At 35.3% G+C, this 16,371-nt stretch overlaps 2 protein-coding genes across 2 annotated transcripts; both read left to right on the forward strand.

Annotated features, from left to right (window-relative positions):
• The first annotated feature begins 1,501 nt into the window (after window positions 1–1,501).
• On the forward strand, window positions 1,502–8,044 carry LOC112010533 (binding partner of ACD11 1). The gene is made up of 4 exons (XM_065780963.1): window positions 1,502–1,697; window positions 3,912–4,169; window positions 7,043–7,123; window positions 7,212–8,044. Exons 1-4 carry the CDS (start codon window positions 1,692–1,694, stop codon window positions 7,785–7,787), a joined length of 921 nt encoding a protein of 306 aa, XP_065637035.1. The 5' UTR covers window positions 1,502–1,691; the 3' UTR covers window positions 7,788–8,044.
• Window positions 8,045–13,525: 5,481 nt separating this feature from the next.
• Window positions 13,526–14,428, forward strand: LOC112010525 (uncharacterized). Its single transcript, XM_024042870.1, has one exon. The coding sequence runs from the start codon at window positions 13,526–13,528 to the stop codon at window positions 14,426–14,428; it is 903 nt and encodes a 300-aa protein (XP_023898638.1).
• The last annotated feature ends 1,943 nt before the right edge of the window (window positions 14,429–16,371 follow it).

Genomic DNA, 16,371 nt, shown 5'->3' on the forward strand with positions numbered 1-16,371 from the left:
GAGTAAAATAGACCTAAATATGTTTAGAGCCCCAACAATTAGGTTTTAAATTTATATAGTGATAAAGCTCCGGATGTAAGTATGTGTTTGGATGATTTTTTTGATAATGTAGGATCTAGAAAGCATTTTGCATAGAGCAAGGATTTGCTGCAAACTAAGTTGCAACAATTCTTGCAAAAATGCACTAGTGTCAATGCCTTAGATAAACACTTGTTAGACTTATATTTTTCCATGTCAAGATTGAATTTTTCACCGAATGGGATCTATTTGAGGCATTGACACATGTGCATTTTGCAAGAATTGTTGCAACTTAGTTTGCAGCAAATTCTTGCCCATAAACTAAGTTAAACAACAATTCCTGCAAATTGCACGTCTCAATAATTTGCTACAACTTATAGTCGGTTTGGATTCACGTTTTGCGCGTTCACGTTTGCACGTTTTCTCTCTTTTTTTTTTTTTTTTTTAAAGACCAGCACATATGAACAGTAAAAAAGAGTGAATAATAGCCGTAATATTTGACTTTTCTGTCCCTTTTCATCACACCAGTGGGTCCTATGCACTGTTCACGAGACCACAAACCTCACTTTTCAGCAACTTTTTTATTAAAAATGGGTTCCATGATACTATTTACACATTTTAAAATTATTTTGCTATAGTGTTTAGTTTTTAATTTTTAGTAAAATAAGCTGTATTCAAATGGACCCTTAATTTGTAGCAAATCATTACTATGTTAGGCATTGAAACTCATTAAAACTCATTGAAACTCGTTAGGCACTAATCAATACAATAAAGTAGTTAAATAGTAGTAGTAGCTAAAAACTCATCGGGCACTGAAACTGAAGGAAGAGTCAAAGTGGATGAATTGAATCCCATCCCTTATTTAATGGAACAAATCCTTCCGATCTTGAATCCACCCCACCCCTTAATGCAATGGTTACTCCACAAGTATAAGTGCTTGTTGGGTGTGGAAGGTAAAAGCTGTGGTTCAAGTTTTCAGGAAAGAACTTCATACACATTTACACTTAGATTAGGCTATAGTAAAATTTCTATATTGTATAAAATAAATAAAAAATAAAAAAATCTTAAAACTTAATACGGATCCCATCTTAATTCTCAAGTAACGACTCCACCATTACTTCAGCTCTACTTTTCTTCGTCTATAATATATATATATATATATAGTATTTATTTGCGAAAATATATATAAAAGAGAAAATCTTGCATCTGGTTCCGTCCTAGAAAGTCCAACGCCGTGTGCTGTGGGAGCCATTGCAATTTGCCGTTACATTACCCAGGCATAGGATAGGAGAGAGAGAGACCATAAATGATTTATTTTAATAGTAAAATTAAATGTTAGTCAGAGTCAGAGTCAGAGTCTCTCTCACACAGAGGTACTCACACGTGTGAAATCGCCGGCTAGTCTAATATCACTCTTACCCCCCACACATCTCACACGTGCGACCCCCAAACCACGTCGTTCATTTATAACTATAAATAATAAATATATAGAATAAAATTCATTCGATAGCTTAGCTTATCAATGCAATTTGTCTCTGTCATCTCAATAATCAAGATTTGGCTCGCATTTCTTCCAGGAAGACTTGTAACAGTGTAAAGAAAAAAAAAAAAAAAGCAGGCCTCAAAGCTCAAGCGCTCTCTCTTTATCTCTGCCTATTGGAACCAAATCTACGATGTCGGTTAGTATTTTCCTTATCTCTTTCTCTCTACCGTATTGCTGTATGTATTGTCTGATTTGTTAGGGCTTTGAGAGCTTTGATTTGCTTGCTTATTGCTCAAGTTTAGTGTGTGTTTGACTCTATGTGTTTACCCTCGGATCTGTCTGATTCTACGTTGCTTCTTTTATTACGAGATTTCCTCTGCGATTAGATGATTGATGAAACCAGATTCATACATATGTTATGTTGTGTCTGTGTGTGTGTGAGAGAGAGTGAGTTGACATGTACTGGGTGTTAGAATGTAAGGACTTATTTGGTTTGGGTTTCTCAAAATTAAAGAACAGAAAATAGATTGTTTTAGCTATTGGATCTTTTTTCAAATTTGAGCCTAGGATTTTTGTGCAAGTGTCAATTTAGTTCTTGCATTTCCAATGTGAATTAACGCCCTAACATCATTATGTTTATAACAAATACAAATTTTTGTTAAAAATTTCCATTTAATCTTTTTCCAACTTTTTTTTTTGTTTTATTAAAAAAAAAAAAAATCCATTAAATCTTTAAGGCTTCAATCAAGCACATGCTTGTGCTTTGCACCTAGGCTCCAAGAGAGACGTGCACTTGACTCTTTTACCAACATTGAATTGGGAATGTAGAAACTAAATTGACACTCAAAAATCCAAGGATGAGATTTTAAGACACCCTCCTGCCCCTTTTTTAATTCTTCCAATTCAAGTTGTCCTGAAAAGATATATTAATTCGTGAACAGGATTAGTTGGTTTTACATTTGTATCATGTCTTCAGCCCTCATTTTTGTTTTTAGGTTCTGAATCTAGGGTTATTATATATGATGTATGCTTGTGTTTCAGTTGCATTATTGACTTTTTGGTTCCTGTTACAGCTTGAGAATTTTTGGGAGCTGTGCTGGCTATCTTTTTGCCTGGCTTTGGAAATCAAAGCAAATGAACTGGAAATGTCATTTTGTTTGTTTGTCTTGCTTAGCCTATTTTGTATAGGAGATTAAAATCATTAAATAATGATTGTGCAATAGGACAATGGTGGTGATGTCCTTGGTTGGAGCACTGGGATACAGTACCAATGAGTATACCATTTCTTTAAAGGGGGAAAGTAGTATGATTGTGCAATATGGGGGGAGAACCGGGGGAGGGGAGGGGAGGGTGGGAGGAAGGAACCATACGATTAGCTCAACTCATCTGATTGTATTAAGCAGGGCATAAAATTACTTTCTCATATATATTGTTCTTCTTTTCGGATTTCATTATTGCATTTAACTCCAAGGGTAGCACAATTGGCTAGGGACCACACCTCGTGAAGTGAAAGTTACTAGTTTAAATCTCCCCTTCCCCTCTCTTTTGGGGCCAAAATTAATAATTATAAAAAAAATATATATGTATATTGCATAAAATTTACCATAATAAGCCAAGGTTGTCATTACATTGTGGTTAAGGCATACATTGGACGGCAACTACTCTTAGGTGTGACTCTGAATGCTAATTTGTAGAAGAAAAATAAAGAATATCATTCTGTTTTTGGCAAGAAAATCTTTTAATAAATTCTTCTGAGTATGTATTGTATAAATTATAACTTCTCTGTGATGTGGATCGTTCATAAACACTGATAAGTATACCATTTCTTAGTCAAAGAAAGAATTTCACTCAATCTCAAGAAAGCATAATTACTCCCTCCTGCCCCCACTTTATGGTTACAACAATGGGGGAAGGGGATTCAAATCCCAGTTTTCCTAATAAAGGAGAGCAGGTTGACACTAATTGATAATAATCAACTGCACAGTGCACATCTGCAGGGAGGTTCTACCCTTCTAGGTAGCTCTTTGAAAATTGTCACATTGATAAAGTTGGGTTTGGCATAGATCATAATCTGAGACTCACCAATTATGAGGGAGTTATCACAGAAAAAATTTCCACTCTACTAATATTCTTTATTTTTTTTTTTTAAGAGCCCACTAAACTACTTTTCTTAGAACTGAAGAATTGAGTTTTAGTGCTTGAAAGCACTTCATTCTCTTTATTTTTGGCCACACAGTGGTTTTAATGGATATTCATTCTACATTTTCTGACTTGGAATTAGAGAATCAGAGCTTCTGATATCTGACCCAGTTGGACCTCTTGGTTTGCTGAATTTTGAGTAGTTCTATTATTCTTTCCAGTATTATATTTTCTCAATTGTGTTTAGCGTATACAATTGCTCTGAATGCAGATAAAAACTGTTAAAGTTAGCAATGTTTCCTTAGGAGCATCTGAGCGAGACATCAAGGAATTCTTTTCTTTTTCTGGTGATATCGAATATGTTGAAATGCAAAGGTTAGTTTATGAGTCAGTTCAGTTGTTTCCTCCCTCTCTCTCTCTCTCTCTCTCTCTCTCTCTCTCTCTCTCTCTCTCTCTCTTATTTGTGTTTTTTTTTATATACCCCCCCCCCCCCCCCCTTTTTTTTTTTATGATTTTAGTTATATCACTTGTAAACAATACTTCTGTTATTATTATCATGATTCAGGCTTTGCGGTAATGGGTTTTTAATGGTCTGAATTATCAAAGATGTATTATTATGGTTTATTTAATGATCTGACTGGGAGGATTGCCTAAACAAAATGTGATATATGGATAACAATAAATTAGGGATTTCAGTTGTTTGAGGGCAAGAGGGCATAGAGCTATTATCTGTGTTAATCTACAGTGAGCTTAATGCATCATGAGAAGTGTGATTAAGCTTAGACATGAAAGAGAACTGTTTCTTATGTTTTTTTTTTTTTTTTTTCAAGAAAACTAAAGAGAAAACAATATTTTGAAGAACTTTTTTCATTTTCATTTTCCAAGATGTCAAAGACGGTTTTGTAGATGCAAATATATATCTAAGATACTAAACATGCATATGCATAGGATCCAATTACAACATGGATTAATGTAATCTATTATTAATCAATATCAGCTTTGTGCAAAGTTGTGATCTTAGGGTTGTGAGCATAGTGGAAAGGGAAGAAATCAACTAAGAAGCACTAGCAGGAGACAAGCGTGTGTACTGTGTGTTAGTAGTGACATCCATTCTTGAAGAGAGTAAGAGCGATTCCATCATAGAGATGACAATGTACAAACTGGTTCTTTATATATTTTGAGGAAATTACACTTTACTCCCCTAAACTATAACCATTTTTACACATATCCCCCTAAACTAAACTATGAGAATGCACACTTTACCCTCCCTAAACTATTACCCTCCTAACACTTGCCCCTCTAAACTATAAGAGTACACACTTAACCCTCCTTAAACTATTACTTGTATAACACTTTGCACTCCATCCCATGGGTAATAATTTGGGGAAGTAAGTGTACATTCTCATAGTTTAGGGGGATAAGTGTAAAAGGGATCATTGTTTAGGGGGGTAAAGTCTGCATTCTCATAGTTGAGGGAGGTAGCGTAGAAGGGGGTATAAGTTTAGGAGGGGAAAGTGTGCATTCTCATAGTTGTAATATTTTCACTAAACTCTTTGAGACCTTAGAGTTGCTAGTTTCGACTGGGTTTTTATAATCCTGAATAAAATGCTTTATTTACTAAAGCTGAAGGTCTGCTTCTGGGAAAAAAACAAAAGGAAAGAAAAGAAAAATATTATTGCATGGCTAAACTAATCCTTTTACACAAGTTATGAATCATATAACAACAACAACAACAACAAAAAAACCTTAGTCCCAAAACTTTGTGATCAGCAATAGATCCTCAATGGACTAGTTATAATCAGTTACATGTATTCTATTTTGCCATTCTATCTTAACCAAAATATACTTTATGTTACTTCCTTAAATAGTATGTCTTTTTTTATTTTTTATTTTTATAAGTATGTCTTTTTCTACTACTACTAGCATTATTTGGGGTCTTCATCTCCTATGTTCCCTCAACTTGAATCAAATCTCTCTTCTTCACCGATGTATTAAGTGCTTCTTGTTGCACATGGTAAAACCATCTCAAGTGACTTTCCTTGATCCTTTCATCAATAGGGGCCACCCTTATCTTTAAACAAAACAATTCATTTTGAATACCATCTTTCCTTGTATTTCCACCTGTTCATGTTAACATTCTCATTTATACTAAACTCATTTTATTTATGGACATCTTACTTCTTGATAGCCCAACATTTAATGCAATATAGCATAGCTGTTCTTTTTCTTTTTTCTTTTTTGGATAAGAATACAGCATAGCTGGTCTTAGAGTTTTATTGTAAAAATTTTCTTTTTAACTTAATAGGTGTTCTACAATCACTCATAGTCGTGATGCATGTTTCTCCTACAAATCACATCCCCTTCGATCTTTCTATCTTTATGACTTATTAGTCCAAGATATTAAAAGTAATCACTCTCTAGTATCTCTTGACCATCAATTTTACAACTATTCTTTCTTTGACTAAACTTACACTCCATATACTTGTTTTATACATACTTAACCTATAACCTTTAGATTCTTTTTTTTTTTTTTTTTTAAGAAGCTAAAACCTTTAGATTCTAAGATCCCTCCAGATTTTTAACTTGGCATCTAGTTCTTGTCTCCATGTTTTGTTTCATTCACTAAAACTATATTATAAGCAAAAGGCATATACAAAGGGATTTCATCTTGAATTGGTGGAATAAGTTCATTCATAGCCAATTAAAAGAGATTTACTTAATAGTATACATATTTTTTATGTACATTTATCACGTTAGGAAACTCATTTTTGATGCCTCCATTACCAAAAAATTCCTAAATTTCTCTTGATTTCAAAAGTGGAGGAGTGAATTTGAAGGTTTAAAGTTAAAAATTGTTTTTAATTTTGCCCCATCATTTGCTTTTGAAATCCTAAATTGGCAGGACTTGGAGGTGATGAGCTGCTAGATTCTTGTGGAGCGTAATGCTGCAATTTCCCTCGTATTTTTTTTTTTTTTGGTTGTTTTACTGATGGCTTCTATAAGAACTAGATTATGCCATGATGTTATACAAGTTTCAGGTGCAACATATAGGCAGAAGATTCTGAAGAGGGTATATTAGTTTTGGTTGTTAACTTTGTGACCTATTGCCAAATCTCTTTGTTTAAGCTTTGAATATCGTAAATAGAATGAGCTTTTATGATTATATAATAGATAGAGAGATCTCTGATCACGCTTTGAATAATATATAGTGGGAAAAAGAACTCAACCATCTCTTTGTAATTCATTGACCGTGGTTTTGGTTTTACCCAGCTGTACTACTGTTTTTTGGCTACATTAAATTGGTCAACTAATGATAATGTTGGATACATTTCATATTATACAAGGTTTCCTACTCTTCTATTCATGTGAAAAAGTTTCACTTAAAACTGAATGTAATCTCAGGGAGCAACAATAGTTGATTTGTCTGTCAACATAACTCTGGATCCAGATTACAAGCTGCCACCTGCTGCTGTAGTACCCCCTGTAAGTTTCTTGAACAAAGCCACTATTTTACTAGTTTACTGCATAAACCAGAATGTAACTGACCTGATTGGTGCCCAAATCTCTGTAGGCGACAGAAAATAAAACTCCGGGTGGTGCTGAATCTGCTTTTAGAAAGGCAGAGGATGTGGTTAGTGGCATGCTTGCTAAGGGCTTTATCTTAGGCAAAGATGCAGTGAACAAAGCAAAGACCTTTGACGAGAAGCACCAGTTATCTTCAACAGCCACAGCAAAAGTCACTTCTATTGACCAAAAGATTGGGTTCAGTGAGAAAATAACTGTTGGAGCTACTGTGGTTGGTGGTAAGGTCAGAGAAGTGGATCAGAAATTTCAGGTTTCAGAGAAAACAAAATCAGCATTTGCAGTTGCAGAGCAAAAAGTCAGTAGTGCTGGATCTGCCATAATGAAGAACCGGTATGTATTAACTGGGGCGTCATGGGTGACTGGTGCTTTTAACAAGGTTGCAAAGGCAGCTGAGGAAGTTGGGCAGAAAACAAAAGAGAAAGTGGTAGTGGCTGAAGAGGAGCAGAAGAGAAAAGTGGTGGATGACTATGCTTATGTTCATCTTTCTGAGTCCCCCAAAGCATCTGCACCAACTGAGCAGCAACCTTCCAAGCCAGCACCTGCTCAAGGTTTGATCCTTTGATTTGCTACTTTGTAAATACCAATGGAAATGCCACTCCATGACTGCTTTGTGTTTCTAGCATGAAGTGGTGAACGTAGGACTCTCCAATTAGTTGGTCATGATTGCATTTATTATGTTGAATTTTCTTTATAAGAATGTCAAACCGAATGTTTGAGGTGTTATTTTGACCTTTTTTTTTTTCTCTTTTCTGTTTCTCTATGATTATGTCTCAATGTGGTTTTCGATTACATTTAATATAAGCAACAAGTTTTAATGCAGTTGTACTTTCTCTTGTTGCATGTGTTCATCATGCATGCAAATGTCAAGAGCATTATTTTTCAAGAGCATAATTTTTTTTTTAATCAATATAAATATAATATTCTTTTATATTCACTAAAAATGTTTTCAATTAACGTGGAGTTTGGCATGGATGGTGTAGAAAACATTTAACTCCATCTAATGAATAATGTTATCAAAAGTCTTGTAGTTCAACGGAAGTTTAAATGCTCATTTCTTGTTATTGTAGCTGTTGACTAAAAAGACTAAAAAATGGGAAATTACACTTTATCATTCTAAATTACACCCCTAATTACATTTTGCATTCTAAACTTTTCAAATACATGTTATGCATTATAACCCTTGTTATACTTTGCACCCTGACATCAAGTTTGCTATTAGCCTGGATGGAAAACCATGGTACCACAAAAAAAGACTCAATTACCCCTTCTTCTCAATTCCTTAAAAACAAAGGAGAAAATATACTTTACCACCTTAAATATATTTCCGATTACACTTTGCACCCTGAACTTTAAATTTTCATCAAATTTAACAGCAAACCTTAATAGAAGCTTGACGTTGAGATGCAAAGTGTAACAAGAGTCATAGTTTAAGGTGCAAAATATACATTCGAAAAATTGAACGTGCAAAGTGTAATTTGGAATATAATTTAGGAGGATAAAGTGTAATTTTTTCTTTTAAAAAAAAAAAAAATTAATGATGAACTTTACAAAGAGTTATATCGGACTTGAAGCCCAACTAATGTGTGTTAGTGTATATGTATTTATTTCTTGAAGATGAGTTTGTATCACGGAGAATTTAGGTACCTGAAATAGCACTGGAGGCATTGCACAAGAAGAATCTATATATCGTGTAACGGTAGTGAATTGAAGGGTATGTGTGCTTTCTTACTTTGAAACGAGTTCTTGCATTATTATTATTTGAGAATAAAGTTTGATAACATGACATTGAAGGCATTCAAGGAACTGTTCAAGTTTTATCGAATGTTTGAGGTTGGAGTACCCTAAACTAAAGGACATCAGAAACAAATATCTGGATCTTTTCTTTCTCCTATTTTTTTTAAAAAAAAAAAAAATATAAACTGCATATTAATGCATATTTTCTTTAAACTTAATTTTAGGGGAAAAAAAAAGGTTAAATTTTTAACCTACTTATTTTGTTTTTAAGTCTAATAAACCAATGAAAACAATAAGTTCATTCAAACGAGTGCTAAGGCGAGGTTGGCAAATTTTGTCACTTCGATGGTTAGAATAGTTCTCAAAATTATTTGGCAAGAAAACACAGTTTTGCTTACTCTCTTTTCTGTTTACCTTGTTTTTGAAAATATAGTTGAATATATATCATAATTTGGACAGTGTGGATTTGATCCATTCTCACAACATCGAGTAATAGTTGTTTTTCCCAAATTTCTCCCTCAACTCTTGCTGCTTTGAGAGAATATTACAGTTCGAATTTATATATTTTTCCTACTTCATTGAAAGTTAAAACTCAGTTAAAGGGGGAAATGGAATTAGATGATTTCTATGCTAATGCATAAAACTGGGGGGAAAAAGAGAATCTGGTTTAAGTAACCAGGATTAAGTGATTAATCCACTAACTTGGCCCTTCCCTAAGCATTACAAAAATAGCAAACAAAGTTGTATGGGGATAAGTTTTTATCGAAGTGTACGGTCGCATTACTTTTTATCTCATCTTCATTTCAAATAATCTAACTTTTAACTTTTTATAAAAGGACAAGCTCCCCTCCCGTTTAAATGCTTCCGTTACCTCCCGTTTTTATTTAGATAGAAGAAACCTGGCAGATAAAAAATCTTAAGGTTACAATCAAGCCATGTCATTTATTTTCCCTCTTGTCTCTAGCCCCCCTTTTAACAGCCATCAACCTCCCTTAGCAAATCCACCACCTCCCTTATCAAATCCTTCGCCCAACAATCCCAAAAGTGCTGCCGTGACTCCACTGAAGTCTGCAAAACAAGTTTCAACGAAGAAAAATTTGCTTCCGTCATGATAAACTAAGTGTGAGTTTGGATACAATGTTTGCATTTGTGCATTTTTTAGTGGGTCTCGTGCACTGTTCACAGGACTTACAAGTACTTTTTTCAGCAAAAACAACTTTAAAACTGGGTCCTACGATACTATTCAAACATTTAAAAATTATTTTGTTATAGTGTTTTCAGTTTTCAATTTTCAGCAATAAGCGGTATCTAAACAGAATTCTAAGTTACAAGATTTCGGAATTTTTAGTGTCAGGGTGTAAAACTAGGATCCAAGATTTTGTATCTAAGGTCCAATGTCACTCGATGATACCACATATCAACGTCATTAATATTTTGATATCACCAAGAATCGTTCTTTTACTTTTGATTATGATGTCTTGGTTGTGCTTCTATTCTTCTAAATCATTGTTTGATTTTAGGAATTTCTCCTAAAACATCTTTCTTCCACTCCGTGACAAGATCTGATAGATCTTTAATTTTCTTAAGCTTCTTTGCAATCTTGAATTTGAAAGATACGGGGAGGGAGAGAAAGTCCAAGGTTTCATACATTAGTACCACTACGAGGGTTCATACAAACTTATAGGTTTGTCCATATAAATCTTTTAATCAAGATATTATCTTCTTGTTAAAAATAAGATCTAGAGTGAACTAATCAACTAATCAACTAAACTCTAAAATTAGAGAAAGTCTCTTGCAACCGGAGTCCTCGATGCTAGTTGGCACAAATATTCAAGGTCTTAACAATGGTTGCAATTGAATCAAAGTTCAATTGTCGAAGTGGGTTGTTGTGACATGTGACTTGTGACTTGTGAGCAATGAAAGAAATACAAAGTTGATATCATTGCAAGCCCATAATTTTTTTGTTACCCTTGTCTTATCCACCCAAATGTCAATACTTCATAAAAAATTAAAAAAAAAAAAACAAAAAAAAAAACCCTTGAATTTCTGCTATACAAAGCAAATTTGGTGGATCTGATATACGCACCATTCATCTAACATTCTAACATGATAGTTTCACTCGATTGGAAAATTCATATGTTGTGAAAGGGATAATACATATTTGAATGTATAAGGTAATTATTAAATATTAAACCTTAAAAGGGAGCATCATATCACAAGCACAAATCATAAAAGACAATTCCCAAAAGAAGTGAATTTTTTTTTAACCAAAAAAAATAATAATAAAGAAAGAAAAAGAGAGCCCAAAACTTTACATGACATAGTGTTTTGGCATAATAATACTATATTTTGGGGGTACTTTCAATTTGATCTAAGTGTTTTCTTAGCAATTAAGTTAGTCCTTAATTATATGTGTCAGGTTGTTAATGTAAGTGGACGAAGAGAGTTTCTCTCACTAGGAAAGCTCTCTCCCCCTTCTCTTAGTCTGTAGAACTGAGGTTCCTTCATATGAAGGTTTTTTTTTTTTTTTTTTTTTTTTTTTTTTTTTTTTTGTAGTCTAGAAAATAACAAGTTTATTTTCTTGGTTTGTTGGTTTTTTATTCATGGGTTTTGGGAAACAGAATAGGTACAAGTAGTTTTTTCTTTTTCAGTTCTATCCAAGGTGTTTATTCTTTACAAATGGAGGATCTCACTACAACTTGGAATCACCTTACTTTGTCTGATAAGAAGGGTCCGGGTTGCTGCTTAGACGAAGAATTTAGCTCGAAGGAGTATCTAATAGCTTCCCATTTTCTCACAAAGCGTGCCTTAAACATCGATGCTATTGCAAAAACTTTTACTCCCCAATGGTGGTCACATAATGGTTTTAAGGTTCGCAATGTGGGTAATCACAAGATTTTGTTTGTGTTTGATAACAAGACTGTTGTTGATAAAGTCCTGACGAGCGAGCCTTGGAGTTTCGACAAACACCTAGTGGTCATGGAGCGGTATGACAATGCCCTCTTAGTTGATGAATTGCCTTTCAATAAGACAACCTTTTGGGTGCAAGTCCATGGCATACCAACTCGGTATATGAATGTTAAGGTAGCGGAAAAAATTTGCGAGGTGTTAGGGCAGATTATACCACCTAAGGCTCTTGCTGAATGTGAGGGAGAGAATTTTATTCGGATTAGAGTTTCTATGGACATTTCTGGTCCCCTGTGCCGAGGCCGCCTCGTCTCTCTAGGGAAAGATAAAGAAGTGTGGGTAAGTTTCAAATACGAGCGCTTACCTAACATATGCTATTGGTGCGGCTGCCTCGACCACGACGATAATGATTGTGGTATCTGGTTGAACAGTGAAGGAACGCTCCTACCAAACTAGAGGCAGTTTAGGCCTGAGAGCTCCACCCTTCGTTCCATCACGTAGAACTGTGATTTCTATTCCAAGTTGCTACAAGTCCAAAGTGGGGCCATAACATCACGGGGCGAACAAAAATCACGTCCATGTATCCAATGAACAAGAAATCGATGTCCTTCAGTTGAAGCAGAGGGTGAAGATGCCGGCGACAAATAGGGAAACAATAAATGACCCGTTACAAAAATCCTTTAAGGTTTTTATTACAATTAATCCAACGCCAGTGGGAAAGGATATGTTACACACACAACCTCTAGCTAATAAGGGTGTTACCGAGAATGAAGGAAACCCTAACATTCTCTTTAATGAGATTGATGAGGCGTTAAAAAAGGGTGATCCAATTAGAACAACAGCCACAAAAGGAAGTTTCGGGTCCACCCCAAATTTGAAATCTTGCCCTTTTAAAACTACTACAGATATTGGTAAGTCTTCACGTGAGGAGCACGAGGAGTTAAAACACAATACACACGCATCCCTTCTCTCTGCCAACCCGAGATGGAAAAGAACTGCAAGACCAGATGCCCTAGACAACGAGGTCTCATAGGAAGCACTACCAAGGTTAGGCAAACGTGATCTAATGCAAGTTGATGTCCACCCCACGTTACCAAGCAAAAGAAAATTGGTTTCAAGGAGTGATGAGGTTCTTAATTTGGTGGAGGTTACTGAGCAGCCCCGCCAATCACAATGAATTACTTAGTGTGGAACTGTCGTGAGCTTGGGAACCCACGTATAGTGAGAGAGCTTGGAGAACTTATTTGGGCAAAAGATCCTTCTGTTGTGTTTGTAGCCGAGACATGGACAGGCGAAGTTAGGCTAGATCAGATTCTCAAAAATATTGATTATGATAATAAGTGGGTGGTACCTAGAGAGGGGCGAAGATGAGGCCTTGCTCTCTTTTGGAAGTCTTCAGTCAACCTTGTGGTTGAAGATTCATCAAACTACTATATTGATACATGGATAGACAAGAATAAGGAGAGTGAATGGCGTTTCACAGGATTTTACGGTGAGCTAGACACTTCCAGGAGAGGTGAAGCATGGGATAGCCTTCGTTCTTTAAATCATCCTAATGTCCCATGGCTATGCACAGGTGATTTTAATGAACTAACTAGGCAGGATTAAAATTTGGGTGGTGCTATTCGGAACCATGGACAGATGCAATCTTTCCGGAACATGTTGGATGAGTGTGGATTTATTGATCTTGGCTTTGTAGGACCAAGGTTCACATGGAGTAAACATTTCTCAGATGGTCATTCCATATGGGAGAGACTCGATAGACTAGCAAATAATAATTGGTTTCACAAGTTCCCTGGATCAAGAGTGCATCATTTACAATACTTTGCATCTGACCACTACTCTTTGTTGATCAACATATCAGGACTTAACCCTCCTCCCACAAAAAAGATTTTTTGGTTTGAAGAGATGTGGCTCACTGATGAGCGTTGTACTGAAATTGTGGAAGCAACATGGTCCCATCATGATTTCGGCACAAATGATAGCAATATCTTGAGGCGAATTGAAGTTTGTGGTAAGGAACTTATATGGTGGAACAGAAATATATTTGGGAACGTGAGAAGAGAGTTGGAGAAGAAGAGACCACTTTTGACACAAGCCGAGTGTGTAGCCAGGAACACGGGTTCAAACCATCGGGTTAGAGCGTTAAGGGAGGAAATTAATACCCTCATGGATTTAGAGGCACACCTTTGGTGCCAAAGATCACGTGTGTTATGGCTAAAAAATGGGGACCAAAATACAAGATTCTTTCACAACCAAGCTACCCGAAGATATAGGAAAAATTGGATCTGTGGAGTAAAGGATGAGTTGGACATGTGGCAAGACTATCCGGACAAAATTGCTTCTACTATACTTGGGTATTATGAAAATCTTTTCTCCACATCCACAACAGCATCATGCACGGCCCACCTGGACCATATGCCACATTTGATATCCAAAGAAATGAATCAAGTTCTAATAGGGGATTTCTTAGAAGCAGAGGTCTCTTTAGCTTTAAAGCAAATGGCACTGCTCAAAGCAATTGGCCCAGACGGGATGCCACCATTGTTTTATCTACACTAATGGGGAGTGTTTAATCAGGATGTCACAACTTCAGTTCTCTCATGGCTCAATTTAGGTACTATCCCTCGCCCCATTGCTTGCTCACTCCCAAGTGCAGGAGATCGTAGCAATATAATTCTCGGAGTACCGAGGTCGAACCACAAGGAGCAGGGTAAATTCAAAGATAATATAATTAAATAACAGTTTGGGTGAAGAAGAAAAGTAATTTTGCTTGGTGATTGTTAACAAGAATAAGAATAAAAACTTATTTAAATCAATAATGTAAATACCAGGGCATCGGGGTGTTTCCCTATATCGATATGAGATTCTTTGTGATCTAAGAAAATATATATTTCATAATTAATTGTTCTTATACAATTAAAAACTTATGATTCGGTTGAATTGAGACAATTCAAAAACGCATGATAACCTCGATTAGTAATGCGGTTAGAAAAGTTTTTAGAAAAACCATTCACTTTAAAACCTGATTTCTATTTGAAACTATTAGAAATTCGTCTAAACAATAAGAAAAACATGATTGAACTTATTGAAAGCATGGAAGAACTAAGACATCAAAAGAAATCTAATTGAACAATCAAATATGTCGTTGATAAAATCCTAGAAAGAATCACATTGAATATTCATACCGTATAGAAGAAACATAACCCCTAGCCCTAGTAAAGACTTTAGGCTGCCATTAGAGAAAGGAAAATACAAGGTTTTCTCTGCCCAAAATTCGTTCTCACAGCCTACCCTTCTAAAACCCTAATGTCTAAGTGTCCAAAGAAAATAAAACTTTTACTATTTTAATTTCCGTCCAGGTTTACAGCAGTAACTTGTGAGTTAATTTCGGCCTTCCAAAGTTGAGAATTTGGAAAAACTCAAAACTGGAAAGTTGTAGATATTTAAGTCACGGTTCCAACCCATCTGGCCTTGTGTCAATTGGATTTTTGAGAAGAGAGATACGTCCAAAATACTGATCAGTGCTCAAATCAGATTTTTCCTTTTCAGATTCTGCCTCTTTGATTTCTTTCCTTATTTGAAGCTTCTAATCATGTTAGATGATCCAAGCACTCTAGCTGCACCTCCTTAGACATTTAGGCATGGTCCTTTGCTCCACTTTAATTCTAATTTGGCCTCCATTCTCTCGCAAATTCCTGTAAACTCATCTTTCTCACATGATTTCTTGAAAGTAGAAAATTACACACAATGAATAGTATCTTATTCAAGAAATTATGTAAAGATAAATAATAGGGACTAATGCAAATCATGGCTTAATTATACAAATTAAGCATATTAATAAGGAGATAACACCCACATAAATATATAACAAGTATACATTTTTAGGCGTTATCACCCATAAACCACAGTTTTATTACCCTCATCCCAAAAATCACAAATCTTGAATATGTACAAGAATATCGACCTATCAGCTTATGCAATGTACAGTGCAAAATTTTCTCCAAAATTTTAGCCAATAGATTGAAAAAAATCCTACCATCCATTATTACCGAGCATCAATATGCTTTTGTTAAAGATAGGCTCATATATTGATAATACTCTTGTTGCCTTTGAGATACTGCATTGTATGAAGAGACAAAAAACAAGTGAAACGGGTTTTATGGCTGTAAAACTCGATACGAGTAAAGCCTATGACCATGTGGAGTGGGGTTATTTAGAAAATTTGATGAGGAAGATGGGTTTCAATGAGAGGTGGATTGGTTTGGTTATGGTGTGTGTGAGAGAAGAGACATATTCAATCCTGATAAATGGTGAACCTCAAGGCATGATACACCCAACGAGGGGGATTAGACAAGGAAACCCACTATCTCCTTTTCTCTTCCTTCTATGTACAGAAGGCTTACATGGGCTTATTCAACATACAACCATGATGGGGGAAATTAAGGGCTTCTTTCTATGTCGACAAGGCCCTAAACTAACCCATTTATTGTTTGTAGATGATA

Source organism: Quercus suber, unplaced genomic scaffold (genome assembly GCF_002906115.3).
Source record: "Quercus suber isolate HL8 unplaced genomic scaffold, Cork oak 2.0 scaffold_252, whole genome shotgun sequence".
In the NCBI taxonomy this organism is placed as follows: domain Eukaryota; kingdom Viridiplantae; phylum Streptophyta; class Magnoliopsida; order Fagales; family Fagaceae; genus Quercus; species Quercus suber.

Bases quoted from the DNA above. Each gene is read 5' to 3' on its own strand.
- LOC112010533 (XM_065780963.1), top strand. The intron at 4,170-7,042 runs GTAAACAATACT...ATGTAATCTCAG, and splicing joins TGATTTTAGTTATATCACTT to GGAGCAACAATAGTTGATTT. The intron at 7,124-7,211 runs GTAAGTTTCTTG...AAATCTCTGTAG, and splicing joins CTGCTGCTGTAGTACCCCCT to GCGACAGAAAATAAAACTCC.
- LOC112010525 (XM_024042870.1), top strand. From the start codon at position 13,526: ATGTTGGATGAGTGTGGATTTATTGATCTTGGCTTTGTAGGACCAAGG.